At 42.1% G+C, this 16,918-nt stretch overlaps 1 protein-coding gene across 4 annotated transcripts in view; it reads left to right on the plus strand.

The window, feature by feature from the left end:
* The window catches only part of myb (v-myb avian myeloblastosis viral oncogene homolog), a 29,910-nt gene that overhangs the window by 6,137 nt on the left and 6,855 nt on the right, over window positions 1-16,918 (plus strand). For 2 of the 4 annotated variants that reach the window (XM_007893019.2, XM_042333633.1), the window contains exons 2-11: window positions 2,853-2,869; window positions 6,893-7,010; window positions 7,324-7,395; window positions 8,352-8,444; window positions 9,372-9,592; window positions 11,231-11,462; window positions 11,888-11,968; window positions 12,354-12,458; window positions 13,921-14,169; window positions 16,628-16,770. In XM_007893019.2, coding sequence (XP_007891210.1) covers window positions 2,853-2,869; window positions 6,893-7,010; window positions 7,324-7,395; window positions 8,352-8,444; window positions 9,372-9,592; window positions 11,231-11,462; window positions 11,888-11,968; window positions 12,354-12,458; window positions 13,921-14,169; window positions 16,628-16,770 — 1,331 coding nt within the window. Of the gene's footprint in view, window positions 1-2,852; window positions 2,870-6,892; window positions 7,011-7,323; window positions 7,396-8,351; window positions 8,445-9,371; window positions 9,593-11,230; window positions 11,463-11,887; window positions 11,969-12,353; window positions 12,459-13,920; window positions 14,170-15,455; window positions 15,819-16,627; window positions 16,771-16,918 lie in introns of all 4 variants that reach the window. The other 2 variants (XM_042333634.1, XM_007893020.2) reach the window with 2 other exon arrangements.

Consider the following 16,918-nt stretch of genomic DNA (forward strand, 5'->3'; position numbering starts at 1 on the left):
CACTCACGCTCTCTCAGACTCACTCTCTCTCGCTCTCTCACTCGTGTCTCCCTCACACACTCTGCGCCTCTCACATTCTCACTCAAACTTTCACGCTCACTCTGTGCCTCTCACACTGTGTGTCGCCCCCTCCCTCCCTCCCTCCCTCTCAGCCCTCACGGCTCTCTCGGTCACTCTCTCGTGCTGTGGCTCGCGGCCGGCAGTTGGGGACTGGGCTCGCGGGATGGAACGCTGGTCAGTTTGAACGCCCGTGGGGGGGGGGGGGGGGGAGTTGTTTGATGCGGCGACATTAGAGCAGCGGCCACCCGGGGCAACGGTCCTCCTGCCCGAGCCGCCGCCAGCCTCGCCCCGAGCCACAGGGCAAGGACGGCAGTCACACCGCAACACTGATGGACCCCTTCCTCGGGTGAGGCAAACGATCGCCCGCGGGAACAATTCCGGGTCCGTCACCGAGTGTCTGTCCCATCAAATACTCACGCCCCCACCCCCCACCCCAACCAGCCCCCACCCCAACCAGCCCCCCCCACCCCAACCAGCCCCCACCCCAACCAGCCCCACCCCCCACACAGCCCCCACCCCCCACACCCAACCAGCCCCACCCCAACCAGCCCCACCCCACACCCACACCCCAACAGCCCCCACCCCACACCCCACACCCCAACCAGCCCCTTCCCCAACCAGCCCCCTCCCCACACCCCAACCAGCCCCACCCCAACCAGCCCCTCCCCACACCCAACCAGCCCCCACCCAACCAGCCCCACCCCAACCAGCCCCACCCCAACCAGCCCCCACCCCACACCCCACACCCCAACCAGCCCCTTCCCCAACCAGCCCCCTCCCCACACCCCAACCAGCCCCACCCCCCACCCCAACCAGCCCCCACCCCAACCAGCCCCCACCCCAACCAGCCCCACCCACACCCCACACCCCAACCAGCCCCTTCCCCAACCAGCCCCTCCCCACACCCAACCAGCCCACCCACCCCCCCACCCCAACCAGCCCCCTCCCACACCCCAAGCAGCCCCTCCCCACACCCAACCAGCCCCCTCCCCACACCCCAACCAGCCCCTCCCACACCCCAACCAGCCCCTCCCACACCCAACCAGCCCCCACCCCCCACCCAACCAGCCCCCTCCCACACCCCAACCAGCCCCCCCCCACACCCAACCAGCCCCACCCCCCACCCAACCAGCCCCCACCCCCCACCCCAACCAGCCCCCTCCCCACACCCCAACCAGCCCCTCCCCACACCCAACCAGCCCCCTCCCCCCACCCCAACCAGCCCCCTCCCCCCACACCCAACCAGCCCCCTCCCACCCCAACCAGCCCCCTCCCCCCACCCCAACCAGCCCCCTCCCCCACACCCAACCAGCCCCCTCCCCCACACCCAACCAGCCCCTCCCCACACCCCAACCAGCCCCCTCCCCCCCCAACCAGCCCCTCCCCACACCCCAACCAGCCCCCACACCCAACCAGCCCCCCCCAACCAGCCCCACCCCAACCAGCCCCCTCCCCACACCCAACCAGCCCCTCCCCACACCCAACCAGCCCCCCCCCACACCCAACAGCCCCCCCACACCCAACCAGCCCCACCCCAACCAGCCCCTCCCCACACCAACCAGCCCCCTCCCCACACCCCAACCAGCCCCCTCCCCACACCCCAACCAGCCCACCCCCCACCCCAACCAGCCCCACCCCCACCCACCAGCCCCCACCCCCACCCAACCAGCCCCCTCCCCCCACCCAAACCAGCCCCCTCCCACACCCCAACCAGCCCCCACCCCGACACCCAACCAGCCCCCTCTCCCACCCCCGAACAAGCCCCCTCCCCAACAACCCTCCCCGGCACCCAAACTAACTCCCTCCCGACACCAAACCAGCCCTTCCCCAACACCGAAACCAGCCCCCTCCCCCACAACCAAACCATGCCCCTCCCCGACACCCAAACCAGCCCCTCCCCGACACCCAAACCAGCCCCCTCCCCAACACCCAAACCAGCCCCCACCCCACACCCAAACCAGCCCCCACCCGGACACCCAACTAGCCCCCACCCCGACACCCAAACCAGCCCCTCCCCGACACCCAAACCAGACCCTCCCCCACACCCAAACCAGCCCCACCCGACACCAACCAGCCACCTTCTCCCACCCCGAACAAGCCCCCCCCGAACACCCCTCCCCGGCACCCAAACTAACTCCCTCCCCGACACCCAAACCAGCCCCTCCCCAACACCGAAACCAGCCCCCTCCCCCACAACCAAACCAGCCCCCACCCCGACACCCAAACCAGCCCCATTCCCAACACCCAAACCAGCTCTCCCGACTCCCAAATCAGCCCCCTCCCCGACACCCAAACCAGCTCCCTCCCCGACACCCAAAGCAGCCCCCTCCCCGACACCCAAACCAGCCCCCTCCCCACAACCAAACCAGCCCCTCCCACACACCAAACCATCCCCCTCCCCGACACCCAAACCAGCCCCCTCCTCGACACCCAAACCAGCCCCTCCCCCACACCCAAACCAGCCCCTCCCCGACACCCCAACCAGCCCCCTCCCCAAAATCCAAATCAGCCCCTCCCCAACACCAAACCAACCCATCCCCGACACCCAAACCAACCCCTTCCTGACACCCACACCAGCTCCCTCTCCGACACCCAAACCAGCCCCCTCCCCCACAACCAAACCATCCCCTCCCCCACAACCAAAGCATCCCCCTGCCCGACACCCAAACCAGCCCCACCCCCGACACCCAACCAGCCCCCTCCCCAACACCCAAACCAGCCCCCACCCACACCCAAACCAGCCCCACCCGGACACCCAACTAGCCCCCACCCCGACACCCAAACCAGCCCCCCGGCGGCCGCGGAATAGGTAACTATTGTTTTCACTGCTGTTTGTAAAACAAAACGTCTTAAAATGATTATTGCAGAGAAGGGAAGAACTTTCACTTTAATTTACGTTTTTTTATATTGTGGTTAGGCAAGAGTAAAGAGACAAGAATACTTGCTAAGCAAACAGCACGAGGACGCTGAAACCCGTTCACTGCTGCTTTCTGCTGCTAAATTATGAATGAATCTTGATGCGAGTACGTGCAGTGCGCTACTGATTTGTGCAATGAACTTCTCAATCGCGTCTGCGAAGTTAGTCAAATGCATCAAGGGAACTCTCGGGTGTTTAAAAACAGCGTTTAAGATAATAGAAATACCTCAGACAGTCTTTAGAACAAGTGAGCAAATAGCATGTAACAAAACTACAGGATTTCCATTTATTTGTGCAGGCAGTTCTAAGTGACATGACAACACCACTCATCCTGATGTGATAAAAATCCATGATATTGCATATTGTAGACACGCCGTAAAAGGCTGAATAGCTGCCCATTTGAACTGTACGTCTGCAAAGTGTGCTTTTATTAAGTGTTCGCCCACATGGAGCAGATGAAACGTACAGTTGAAACTTATCATTCTCGTCTTCCAATACACTACATTTTAAGCACATAAAGTTTACGGGTTCCGCCAACCGTGTTTATGTGTTAGTGCTTCAGCGTCTCAGTGGCTGCAACTTCGCTCTCCGCTGAAACCTCCACGAGTGCGTGTAATCCAAGTTCTAGTGCAGTTGTATTATTGACACAGCCGAATGTATCCATGCATGAAAAGAAAATAAGTGCACCCCATGTTGTTCAGTCAAGTATATCAAGTTTTATTGTTTCCTTGTTGCACGGGCTTGCGGATGACACGTGGATTTGAAGTTGTATAAAAAGTCTATTGAACACGGTCTTAATTTCCAATACAGTTATTGAAGTGTTTTTTGGTTGTGACATAAGAAACTCACTCAGCTCGGCGGGGGCTGGGACCTCAGACGTTGTAATGAAGGTGTAATCTGAGTAATGATAGAAATAGCTCAGCCTTTTTCGATTTGGACTGATCGTGTATTGACTAATCCATGGTTAAAGAATAATGCATACATCAGATAACGTTATTATTAATAGAATCCAAATGAGCTGAAATAAGGAACAATTACACTCGTTTTAAGCGTAGTAGTTGTAATACAACTTTTCTACTCGAAACCGCGCAGGTTCTTTGTACAGTAAACGGGTGGTGGATATGTCATACTGGTTCATTCTGTATTAAAAGCAACTCATTTCCGATGGGATTCTTTCAAAGTTTCAGGACTACAAACGCCCATAGAGGTCTAGCATTGCAACACGATTTTTTGAAAAGTAGTGTAGTGCAGAGTTCCTTGTTTTTTCAGGCCACGCAAAGAGAGAGGGGAAGATTGTGTGAACTTGTCTGGTTACAGAAACTTAAGGGGCGCACTTACCACGCTTTTAACCCATGAATGACCGAATCGGTACTTTTATTTTACTAGCAATTACACACATGGGTCACCACCATTTACAGAACTGTATAAAACGAGCGTAAAAGTCGCGTAGAGGAATGCAGTGGCGCTATTATAATCACAGAACTGCAAACTCAGTGTTGCATGAGTATCTTAGTGAAAATGAAACGATTGCTCTGTATCGGAACTTTTAACCTATGTTCATCAAGATATGAGTTGTTTTGCAATTGTTTTAGAAGCAACAATAATATGCGGGCTGCAAAGCATTACACTTACAACGTTTTTTCAGTTTAGTGTATATATATTTAATGTATAAATGTTTATTCCAGCAACAATCACTCCCACCATAGAATTAACAATTTAATGTTTTATTACTATTGCTACAGTAAAGGGATTTGAGGAAATTATAATTTTGTTTTTTATGTGAGTTGATGCTTGTGATAGAATACTTTCCCATTTTTTGGCAGCCAATCACTCTTTGGTCAGGATATTCTTTTGACTTCTTTTGACCCAGAAGACCGCCCCCCCCAACCACTGCAGAAATTAGAATTTTCTTCTTCTTACATAAGCCATCCTTGTGACCTTTCTGAGAGTGACTGGCCAAATACAGACAGAAAAGAGGAGACTTCTTCATTTCAGTGTGGATTGAATTTGAATCCCAGTCCCATGGGTAAGAGGACTGCAGTAAGAAACAATGACAACACTTGTCTTAAGACGAGCAACTCTAGTGCAACCCCCTTGTACTGTCCAGTTCCACTACAGAATGAACCAGTATGACATATCCACCACCCGTTTACTGTACAAAGAACCTGCGCGGTTTCGAGTAGAAAAGTTGTATTACAACTACTACTAAAGTACCGATGACAGTGTTTATGGCCATGGACCTATGTCGACTAGGCGTAGGCTGCCTAAGCTTTTTTTAAAAAAATACTGCTATCTAGAAACAATCTAAGTCAATTTTGCATGTTTAATTTACAAAAATGCAAAATAACTTCAGTTCTGAAAGGGATAAAGAAAATATGAAGTGGATAGATGTGGTATGGTCGATACTATAATGGTCATTTGCTTTCTAACCAAAACGTTCATAAGTTTGGGTTTTAGAATTCTTTGGCACCTGCTTCATTCATCGACATTTTGACAGTTCTCAACTAAGCCACTAGATGGAGACACACGCAAGGGAAGGAAACACTGGTGTTTGAGGCGTGCTTTTTGTGGAACAGTATCTCCTACAGGTTGAGGTTGGAGTGACATCAATGACCATTCTAAAACAGTCCAGAACGGCATGTTGCAGAATAAACAGTGACAACGCTTAAAAGTTGTTTTCTTAAAAAAAATCAAAGCTGTACCTACCTTTTAGTTGAGGTTAATGATATCGTTAAAGTGACAAAAATGCGCTAAAGTAGAACAGTACTTTACCGTACTGTACACTTAGAAGTCCACTAAATGTATTGAGGGCTTATGTAACACACTATTTAAAGCAAATGCTATGGAAACGAACTTCAGAAACATCTTAATTGTTCTTAAAATGCTTTTATTTTGTAAATAATGCTCACCATTTCAAAGTCATTTATTTCTCAGTCTTAGGACCCAATGTGCCAAGCACTATTCCTAGCCATAGTGTATGTAGGGGTTATCCCAGGGTTTTCAGTGCTTATCTGAAGCAAGCTGTCAGATGAACAAAAAAAAGTATGAATAAGCTCTTTATTGTTCCCTCCCTCTCTTCCTTCCCATGAGGGAAGTATCTATGCTCCACTTCACACCTCCTTTTTACAGCATTACTGAGATTGGTAACATGATTATTGGTGCAAATCTACTTCCTACCACTGTTTAAGTGCAGAATGCGGAAAATGCTACTAACTACCCAACTCACATGCATCAAATGAATACAAACAAGCGTCAGTGTTAATGGAGGAAGAACAATAATTGTATGCATCTTAAAAGCATCCAAGATAGGAATAGTGACTGTAGCATAGCATTTTAATTTTCATCAACAAGGCTGATATTTAATAGAGTACACTGACACCTTAGCAAAAGATTGATCTGTAATAAACCAAACTTATCTTCCAAAATCATAGAAATTAAAACCTATTCAAACGTAAGGAAATTGTGTAATTGGAAATAGTTCATAATATGCCTGAAAGTTTAATGGAATAGTTACAGTATTATAGATTGTTGTTAATTTTGAGCACTTTTTCACTATTATCAGCCCACTTTGTTAGTCCAAATACTGACTGTCCAGCACTTTGGGACGTCCTCATGACGTGAAAGATGCTATACAAATGTAATTTGTTGTTGTTGTTGTTGATGTATGTGGTTTAAAGTAACAGTTTTTTTATTATAACCTAGATGGAATATGTAAAGCCACTAAAATCATCAAAATTTGGCCTGTATCTATAAATACTTCAAATAATTGAATGTTTATAGATGCTCAAAAAGTTCTACTGATTTTTTTTCACTCTGCTATAAGTTACTTTGCTCCGATATTACCATTACTCAGAGGGCACTGAAGACTTGAAGATATCATTTCCTACTTCATTAATACAATTCCTTTGTGTGCAGTTTGTACAGCAGCGATGAGGAAGAAGAAGAGATTGAAATGTTTGATCATGATTATGATGGTCCTCAACCAAAGTCTTGTAAACGTCAGTTAAGTAAAACACGATGGACACGTGAAGAAGTAAGTCAGCTGGAACTGTTACATCTGCTTCGTAAATTTATTAATTAAAATGACAAAAAAGATAATGAACTATCTTAACTTAGTTTGACACATTAATCTCATGCACAGTATTCTTTGACTTTGTATAAGTCTTGAGCTAGTAAAAAGCACACTGAAATTATTTAAATGTCAAACTCCAGCAATTATTAATCAGTTTAAGCTATTGTTAACTTGTATTTAGAGTGCATGTTATAGCGTCAACGTGACTTTCTACAGTACTTAATGTTTGCATGTAATGAAATACTCTTTTTAAAATAAAAAATGTGTTTTAAAGGATGAAAAATTGAAGAAATTAGTTGAACAACATGGAATAGAAGACTGGAAAGTGATTGCTAATTTTCTTCCAGTAAGAACCACTTTTCTCTTCCATCATAGTCTTTTTATTTGCTTCTATTTCATGTGTTTTTATATGCAATTCGTGATTCTGATTCACTTATTGTATGCATTTTGTTTGTAATGTTTTTTTGAGAACCTCTAATTAGTCTAAATACATATTTTTTCCCATAAATTTATTAGCACATATTAATTTTTGTCCCTTTAAGTTTAGGGAGTGGTTCAATTTCAACNAAAAAACATTTTTAGTGTTGAAGAGTAAGTTCTAGAACTAATATTATTGTTTTTTTAAAAAAATCCAGTGAGTTAATGGTCTCCTCAATTACCAAGAACCAGTTACCAAGTCTGAGATTATATAAACCATATATTTTATTTTCTGTTGTTGAAATTTTTTTTTGTTGCAATATAATTGAGGTTGCACTATACCTTGTTAGATATTATATTGCAAGGTTTAATAGATACATTTTATCATTCCTTAGTGAAGGTAAACAATTTTATATTGCTCAAGCCTTTTAAATCTAAACCCTACACAAACTAGATTTTTTTATTGATCCCTAAATCCTCAGAACTTGGTCAATTAATTTTACTTTTGCAATTCAAAATTGAGTTGTATGAGTTGCCACCAGATAAACTATGAAGAACTATGAAAAATTAACACTCAGCAAACAATGTAAAATGTTACACAAACGTTGCTGATTGGGAGAATTCATCAATTTATATGTTGTGGAGAATAATCTAAGAAACTGGTATACCCAAACCTTTCAGATGTTTTATATTAACATAGTAGATGTACTATGTTGATAACTTATTTTCCTAATCGTATAGCCTCTACATGTTTAAAAAGTGAAATGTGGAAATGAAACTTGTCCGCTTAGTATTGCATTGAATTAAAGCCACAAAGTGTTTATCATTCTCTTTAAAGCTCTTTAAGACATTAGTATTAGTTCCTGTATTCTTCCACAAATCTAGAACCGGACTGATGTGCAGTGCCAGCACCGATGGCAAAAAGTCCTAAATCCTGAGTTGATTAAAGGCCCTTGGACAAAAGAAGAGGATCAAAGGGTAAGTTCCTTTGTCTCTATACAATTGAAATATTTAATAATTTAACATTATTTTCTAAGTGTTAAAACTATAATAAGCTTCAATAGCAAGTAAAGTTTTCTTTTAAAAATTGCTGCGATGCAGAGGTCATAGAATTTTTGAGGGAAAGTACACTTTGTACACTTCTTTATCACTTTGTGCCATCCACAAAAGAACTAAGGAACTCACCAAAGAGGAAGTTTGGTATTTACATCTGATCATTCAATGCCACAGAACCATTCATCCTAAACTAGTCCATCAACTGAAGCACAAATTTCAATTAACCTTATACTTGTGGAGTCCTGTAGCTATGTGGTTAGAACACTCGCTTTGCACACGAGAGACCTGGGTTTGATTCCCGGCAGGGTGAAACTTTGGGCAAGTTTTCTTACTCCACATGCCTGATAATAATCCCTCAAAAAAAATAATAAATTGGTCATTTCAATCCACGACTGTTTGTCTGCCACATTTCGCGCACAAGTATGCAGTCAATTCTGTGAAGCACTTTGAGACGTCTAGAAGACGTGAAAAGCGCTATATCAAATGCAAGGATATTATTATTATTAAACTTAACTTTCCAGATAGAATTGTGGAAAATTCTATCTATCTGGTTTGCCATATTCTTAAAAACAACAGCTTCCAAATTGAATTAAATAATTTTCCGCTATGTGTATAATCCTAAAATTGTTAATACAAGACAGGTTTAGACTAGGTGGAATTTCAGGCCTCACTGTTGGGCATTTTGTTCCTTTTAGAATGGTGTACTTTTCCAAATAAGTTTTTAAAACCACCTTGAAGTTTACTTTTGGATGTTTTTCTACTGAACCACCTTAAATTAAGAGCTAAATGATTACAATGTCATGTTAGTGAAGTTAAAATCCACGTAATTTGAATGTCATCTTTTTGCAGGTAATAGAACTTGTTCAGAAATATGGCCCAAAACGTTGGTCTGTAATAGCAAAGCACTTAAAAGGTAGAATAGGGAAACAATGCAGGGAACGATGGCACAACCACTTGAACCCTGAGGTGAAAAAAACTTCCTGGACTGAGGAAGAAGACCGAATTATATACCAAGCACATAAAAGACTTGGGAACAGATGGGCAGAAATAGCAAAGCTGCTTCCTGGAAGGTAAGCTGCATTGAAGAAAGACTAACGTATAAAATGCATGCCCGGGCACATTTATGTTGCTGTACAAATGGATAGAAATGACGTCTCTTGCAATGTAACATTTTATGTTATTTGCAAATGGATAACATAAAAAGTTACATTGCAACCCAATTACTTATCTGACAAAATGATTTGCACNAAAAATACTCGTATATTAAAATTAATGTGACCACTGAATAAAAGAATGAATTATAAAAACTTCAACCAGAGTTTTGGAATTTTGGAATTCGTATCAGATCATGGAGGGATTTACCTTGTGTCTTATTACTTGCTTTGTCTCACTGCCAAACTTGTCAACATTCTTTCAGTATTTTACAGTATGTAAGACAATCGGTTTGTTCTCCAGATGTAAATTTTTCAATAGCGGTACATTATTATGGATGTCTGGAGACTAAATTATTCTACCTGAAACATTGTGGGAGGTACTTTGCTTACTGTATTGCTTTATGCATAATATGCATCCCATCTCTTCAGGGAAAAATACCAGAAACAAAAGTGTGCATAATGCACAAACGTATTGATTGTTATGTGCAAGCAATTCTTTGGGTGCAAGCAATTTATCCCAGCATAGGTTTTGGATATTAACAGTAAAGCTGCTGTAAATGAATTCTGAAAAACATTTTTGAAATAATTAATTGTATATTTAATTAAACCTATTCCACAACATTTATAAAACTTAATATTGGCCACAAAATTCAGAAGAGCGGGATTGGGGGTGGGGGCTCCATTTTAACAGTTTATATTCATTGTTTGAAAATAAAGGTCCTACACATGATTTTGAGGTTTGGTAGCTATAAATGATAATTGAACAACAGTATCATGATGATATCACTACTTTGCCCATTTGTGGAAGGTAGCAAATGCATAATGATATCAAATCAGTGTTATCATTTATGATTGACAGCCTCAAACGCAGTGTGAAATGATGGTGAGGAGTGGGTGGATGAGAACATAATCTTCAGAAAGTAAAGTCTTAAGTCTGGTGGGTAGTGGAGAACTAAAGTTATAGTGTTGCAGCAACCAATTTATGTCAACAAAAGCCACTATAACACTTGTACAATGTAGCAGCCTCTAGTGGTAGAAAGTGAGATGTGTAACAGTAGTGCTACAGGTAGAATTGAGATTTGACAGGTGTCAGTTCTTAACCAAAAGAATCAACCCCTTGAATTGTGCGCTACAGATAAATAAGAAAGGAAGAATGCATGGTTTGTTAAACCGCTATCAGGCTATCAGCATTGGTTTGACAGGTGACCCATTTATTTCTTGAGAAGATGTTGGCTTTTATAACCACCAAGCCTGGTTAATTTATTTGCTACTAAATGTGCTACTGACAACACATATAATATAACACATGTAATATCCATATAATATGCTCATTTGATATGGGGGAAAAGAACCTTGATTTTAACAACACCTAATCTGTTCCAGACTTGGTCAGTTTTGCTGTACCCACGCCTGCTGTTCTGAACTGTGCATCTGAATACATTTTTAAACCTAGCTTTATTTCCTTTCATAAATTGATTGATGTGTTATTCTGGATATGCTGTTATGGAATAAAATGTACAACTCAAATAACATACAGCATCTCTTTGTACATAGGACTGATAATGCTATCAAGAACCACTGGAATTCCACAATGCGCCGAAAAGTAGAGCAGGAAGGCTATCTGCAGGAATGTGCCAAAGCCAACCAGCAATCAGCAGCTACAAACTTTCAAAAAAATAACCATATCATGGCTTTTGCCCATACTCCCCCTTCCAACCAAATGCCTGTTACCCAACATCACATAAATGGCGATTATGCATACTTTCATATTCCTGATCCACAAGATGTAAGATGTTAGGATTTCTTTTACTGTTTTTGAATAAACTTTTGGCATTGTCTGATGCTAGTTCTAGCCGAGCTGTATGTGTACAATTTTTTTAAACAATGTTGAAAATTTAACTGAATAAAAGAAGTTCAGTAACTTAATGTTCCTCATTGATGGGGCTTTATATTCTAACAAAAGTAATATTTCCAGTTTTTATTATAGTTGTGTTTTGTGCAACAATTCTAAATTGCTGTGTCCTTAAATGTAAAAGAATTTGTAAAAACGCAATAAATGTAGCTATGCATATTTACACATTGTATTTTTCAAAATAAATTATTAAACATTCTAGCAGTATTAGATTTGTAAATACTTTATACCAATTATACTTTTATGTAGACATAATACAAAAGAAAATTGGCTAGACTATTCTTTATCTTCTTGTTCAGATTTCTAGTCAGATGCCCTATCCCGTAGCTCTACATGTGAATATGGCAAACATTCCCCAGCCAGCCACTGCAGCAATCCAGGTAAATACATTTTTTATTCTTACAATACAAATTTACATTTAGTGCCTTTCATGTCAGGAGGACGTCTCAAGGCTCAGGGACATTCTTCCTGATAACTTACATAAGAAATACAAAGCCCACTTATTCTGCAGAAACAGTTTCACACATCTTTCAGGAAGTACTGTATGTGATCAATTTTTTGAATTTAAAAGAAATTCATCATTTCTGTATTAACTCACGAACATACCGTTTATCCACAAGCAAGTTCATTAGTTAGTTTTGACCTCTGTGGTTGCATTGGCCTCAGCTGTGGTAGCTGAAGCCAGGAAGTCTTAATCACTGTAACATTACATTTAAAATCATACCCTTTGATCTTTTCTTTCTTTTCCTCAACTCTTAATTTCAGAGGCACTATAATGATGAAGATCCTGAGAAAGAGAAAAGAATAAAGGAATTAGAGTTGCTACTAATGTCGACTGAGAATGAACTGAGGGGGCATCAGGCATTACCAGTAAGAATGTCACTGTGTGGCTTGGATAAAGGGATAGCAGCTTCACCCCAGTGCTCTTTTCTTTTCATCTCTACGTTTTCAGTGGCTCTATATTGTTTTCAAATGAATATGCCCACCGAATGGGCATATCATAACTCAAACATATTCCTGTTGCTAATGTTATACCTTAGGTATAACAATTAAAATTGGCATCTCTACATTATGGCTGTAGAGCAAGAGTGGATTAATTTTTTTCTTACTGATTTAAAGAAAATCTTTTTGTTCATGATCTAATTCATATTCTGAGTCTCAAAAAGCTTAAATGCAACAATGATGAGGACACTAGTACTGTACTACTTTGCCAATATGATTTTTAAAAAACCTTCAGACTCGAAAATCTTCAGACTCGACCCTTGAAAATAATCTAGAACCCATTTCTAATTTCTATCGTTTTCGCTTTCTAAAGCACTGTTCTCTATTTTTTATAATTGCATTTCACTGCCAGTGTATGCTCATTTTTATAAAAAAATGCATGTTTTGAATGTTACTGCTTTGCTCTTTTTAAAAATTGTGCATCGTTTCCATGACTGCTTCTCTTAACACATTTTGCTTGAATTACTAACAAACAGTAATGCATGAGAAACAACCCTCACTGGATTTTCACTAAATTCTGTAATGTGTGAGCAGTATTTCAGTTTTAAACGCAACAGTACTGGTTTTGGTTTTACTGTATGTGGCAGATGTGCCAGATAAAAACTAGTGAAAATAAATGGCCAGCAGACTCAGTGTTTTTGCGGGGATATCGATGGTGCAGTGTTTTTGCATGAATAATAACTTGCATGATAGTTTGTATAACTGTACTAATAGTTTACAATTAGAAACAATATAAACCTGATTTTATTTTGAATGTGTATCATTTCTTCCATCACCTGACTACATATTAAGCTTATCTCTATTTCCTCCTCTGTTTTCTGACGATTTTGATTTGCTCACCTCTGTGTTGCGTTGGTGTGAGCTGTCATCAGACAGGGATAGCTGCAGTAATTTTACTGAAAAAAAAGCAACTCTAACTCAACATTCTAAACTGTCCTAAGCTATAGGTGTTAACTATTACAGGAAAAAGAAAGGTACATAGAACACACAGCTCTGCAAGCTTAGTTTTGTTTGTCCTATTGTTTTTGTCGATTATCCAGGTGGAAGATATTACCAATTGCTTTGCTGATCAATGAAGACAACTCTACCTTGGTTACAATATGAAACCCTTCAGTTTTTGTTTGAACAGTTAGAAGAGACAGGAGTTTATGCAGAGAATGTATTCTATTTCAGAAAGTGGGGCAGTAGTTTGAATAGAATCATGCAACACAGGAAAACCTCACACAAGGTTTCAAAAGAAATGATGCAACTTTTAACATGCTTAAGCTAATATGTGGCTAATGCATTGTGCAATCTAATTGCTAACTTCCCTTACTCTCTCTTTCTACAGACTCAAGCAGCAGACTACTCAGGTTGGAATAGTACTGTGGTCATTGGCAATACAGGAATTCACAGCAGTAATGTGACCTTAACATGCTTGGGAGAACACCGGCACCCCGCACACCCATCTCCCATGGACCACGGTTGCCTCCCTGAAGAGAGTGCTTCGCCAGCAAGGTGTATGATTCATCCCAATGGAATACTTTCACCATTGAGAAATGTCACCGAATACTCAGAAGCATTTCAACTAATAGATTCAGTGAGTGATTCTCTGTGTTTCATTAAAGTCAGGTGCATAAGATACCTATTCTAAATGTTAGCTAAAGAACGTCCAATCTTCTTAGCCAAATCAGCAGACTAAGGAGAGATGCTGGCAGATCTGGCATTATGTGCAATAGAGGATTGGTATCGCAGCGTTTAAAATACTCCTCAGTTTGAAATGTTGAACTACTTTTGGTAAATTACTTTATTTTCGAAACCTTAAATGTTACTAATAATAATTCTTGCATTTGATAATAGCGTCTTATTCATCTTCGAGACATCTCAAATTGCTTCACAGAACATACTGTAAAGTGAATTGACTGTATTCTTGTGCCTCCACTGGCTCCCCATCCCCCAGAGGATCGAATTCAAGATCCTCATCCTCACCTACAAGGCCATTCACGGCCTTGCTCCGTCCTACCTCTCCGACCTACTATCCCCCTACTTACCTGCCCGTACCCTCCTTTCCTCTGGCTCCGGTCTGCTCCACATCCCTCGCCCCAACCGCCCTACCACCGGTGGCCGGGCCTTCAGCCTCTCAGCCCCTAAGCTCTGGAACTCTATCCCCCAGTGCCTTCGCCGCCTCCTCCCTTTCCTCCTTCAAGGCCGGTCTCAAGACCTTTCTCTTTGACCGTGCCTTCAGCTCCCCTCTCGACTCTCTACCCCTCCTCGCTCCCTCCCTTCCCTCCCCTCACCCTGACCATTTCCCCCCTGCTCGGGTCCTGACCCAACTGTACAGCGCCTTGGGACGTCCTCCCAACGTGAAAGGCGCTCTATAAATGGAATCTTGTTGTTGTTGTTTGTGGGCGAAATGCAGTTCAGAGTATGAAATTGAAATAAATAATAAGTGAATATTAGGCAAATAAACGTTTTCATTTTGACTCTTTGATATTCAACCTTACATTGTTAAAATGTAAAATAAGTCTTGGTAAGTGACTTAATTACATTTTCTTCCAAAAACAATGCTACAGGCATTAATCTGTTGGATGTTCTTGCATTTAGAGTTAACAGGTAAGATTGGTAAAAAGTTGCAGAGTGATTCGGAACACAAAATGTATGTAAACTTGTTTTAGGTACTTTGTAAAGTCTTACTGCTGAAATTCATTTAGGAAGAAAGAACTTAAGCATGTTCTAAAGAAGGACTTTAATTACAAATAATTGTACAAAGGGGTATTCCCAGCAAACCGGTTGCTATGGCTTTACCAAGCTGTAGTATATAGGATTTAGTTAAATCAGGTGGCACTGTTTGCCGTTTATAGATTCGTGCCTCCCAAATTGTTTCAGGATCCATCTGCATGGGGTGACCTCAGCAGTTTCGACTTCTTCGAAGGGGAATACAGCACAGCTAGCAAAAACGTTACAGCCAAAAGCACACAGCTTCAGCACAGAGAGAGCAGCATTTGCCAGTATGAAGGACATACTAACACAAGCCTAAGAAAAAGCATGGTGTGTCAGGGTTCCCCGGCTTTGCTCAGCTCACCCTCTGCTTCAAAGTTCAGCATTCCACCAACTATCCTTCGCCGCAAAAAGAGAGGGCATCCCAGCCACTCAACTAGTGGTGATAGTATTTGCTCCACACTAGCTGTCTTCAGCTGCTCTACGCCCAAGCGCACCCTTGTCAAAAGTCTGCCCTTCTCTCCCTCGCAGGTAGATGAATAGCAATCAACAGATATTACTAATACTGCAACAGACATGAAATGGTTAACAATTTAGAAACTAATTCTATGGAGAAAATGACTAATCACTTTTGTATTCACTGATTTGACTACATATTTTTAACCCACTCACTACTGTCCCTCTGACCACTCTCCTCAGATCAGCACCATGCTAATTAGTGATTGTTTCATCTTTCTGCACTTAAATGCCAAGGTTTTTTTCTTGATCAGTTTTCTTGAATTGTTGTGCCTCTGCATTTTAAGCTCATTCTAGTCTAAATTGAAAGAAGTTGTGTTTCCCGCAACCAAGTCTTAGACGGTTTTTAGTTATTCAATACACAAAGGTTTTCTTTATTACACGTTGCACTGTAATCTCGCTGCCACACACTACAGTTAACTTACACATTTTTCATATGCTGAACATATTATTTGAATGCGTTATATTTGTACATTCTATTTAAGTCTGTTGAAAAGTATGTTTTCCTTTCATTTGTTTGACTATTAAAAATCCAGACTTAAGATAATGAGGGTTCAGGAATGAAATGCTTCCAACTTTAAAAGCTTCCAACAATCCAGCTTTGAAAGTAACTTCCTGTTTTCAAACTTTATTGAAGTCATTCAAAGTCACCCTCTGTTACTGGAAACACAACTTTTTATAATGGTGTTACTTTGTGATGGATGATTGCATCTCATTTAATTGTTTCGGCTGCACAAATGATCACTGTTAGAGGTTAACCCCAGTCAGTGACAGTTTGTCTTTTGGTTCAATTTAGTTCATTGTAATGAATCTTCTCTTTTCAGTTTCTAAACCCATCTGCAAATGACCATCTAGAAATGGAATCTCCTGCATTAACTTCTACCCCAATATGCAATCAAAAGGTCAATGGAACAACTGCACTACTACACCGTGAACAAACATGTAAATCTCACAAAGAGAATGATGCGTGAGTACGCTTTTGCTCAGTACTAATGTTTCTTTCTGCATTTCTTATATATGCATTGTTGGTCCTTCAGATGAGACGTTAAACCGAGGTCAGACATTAAAGATCCAATGGCACTATTTAAGTGCTTTGAGACGTTCTCCTGCAGTGA

The sequence above is a fragment of the Callorhinchus milii genome, unplaced genomic scaffold, assembly GCF_018977255.1.
Source record: "Callorhinchus milii isolate IMCB2004 unplaced genomic scaffold, IMCB_Cmil_1.0 Scaffold3, whole genome shotgun sequence".
Lineage (NCBI taxonomy): Eukaryota > Metazoa > Chordata > Chondrichthyes > Chimaeriformes > Callorhinchidae > Callorhinchus > Callorhinchus milii.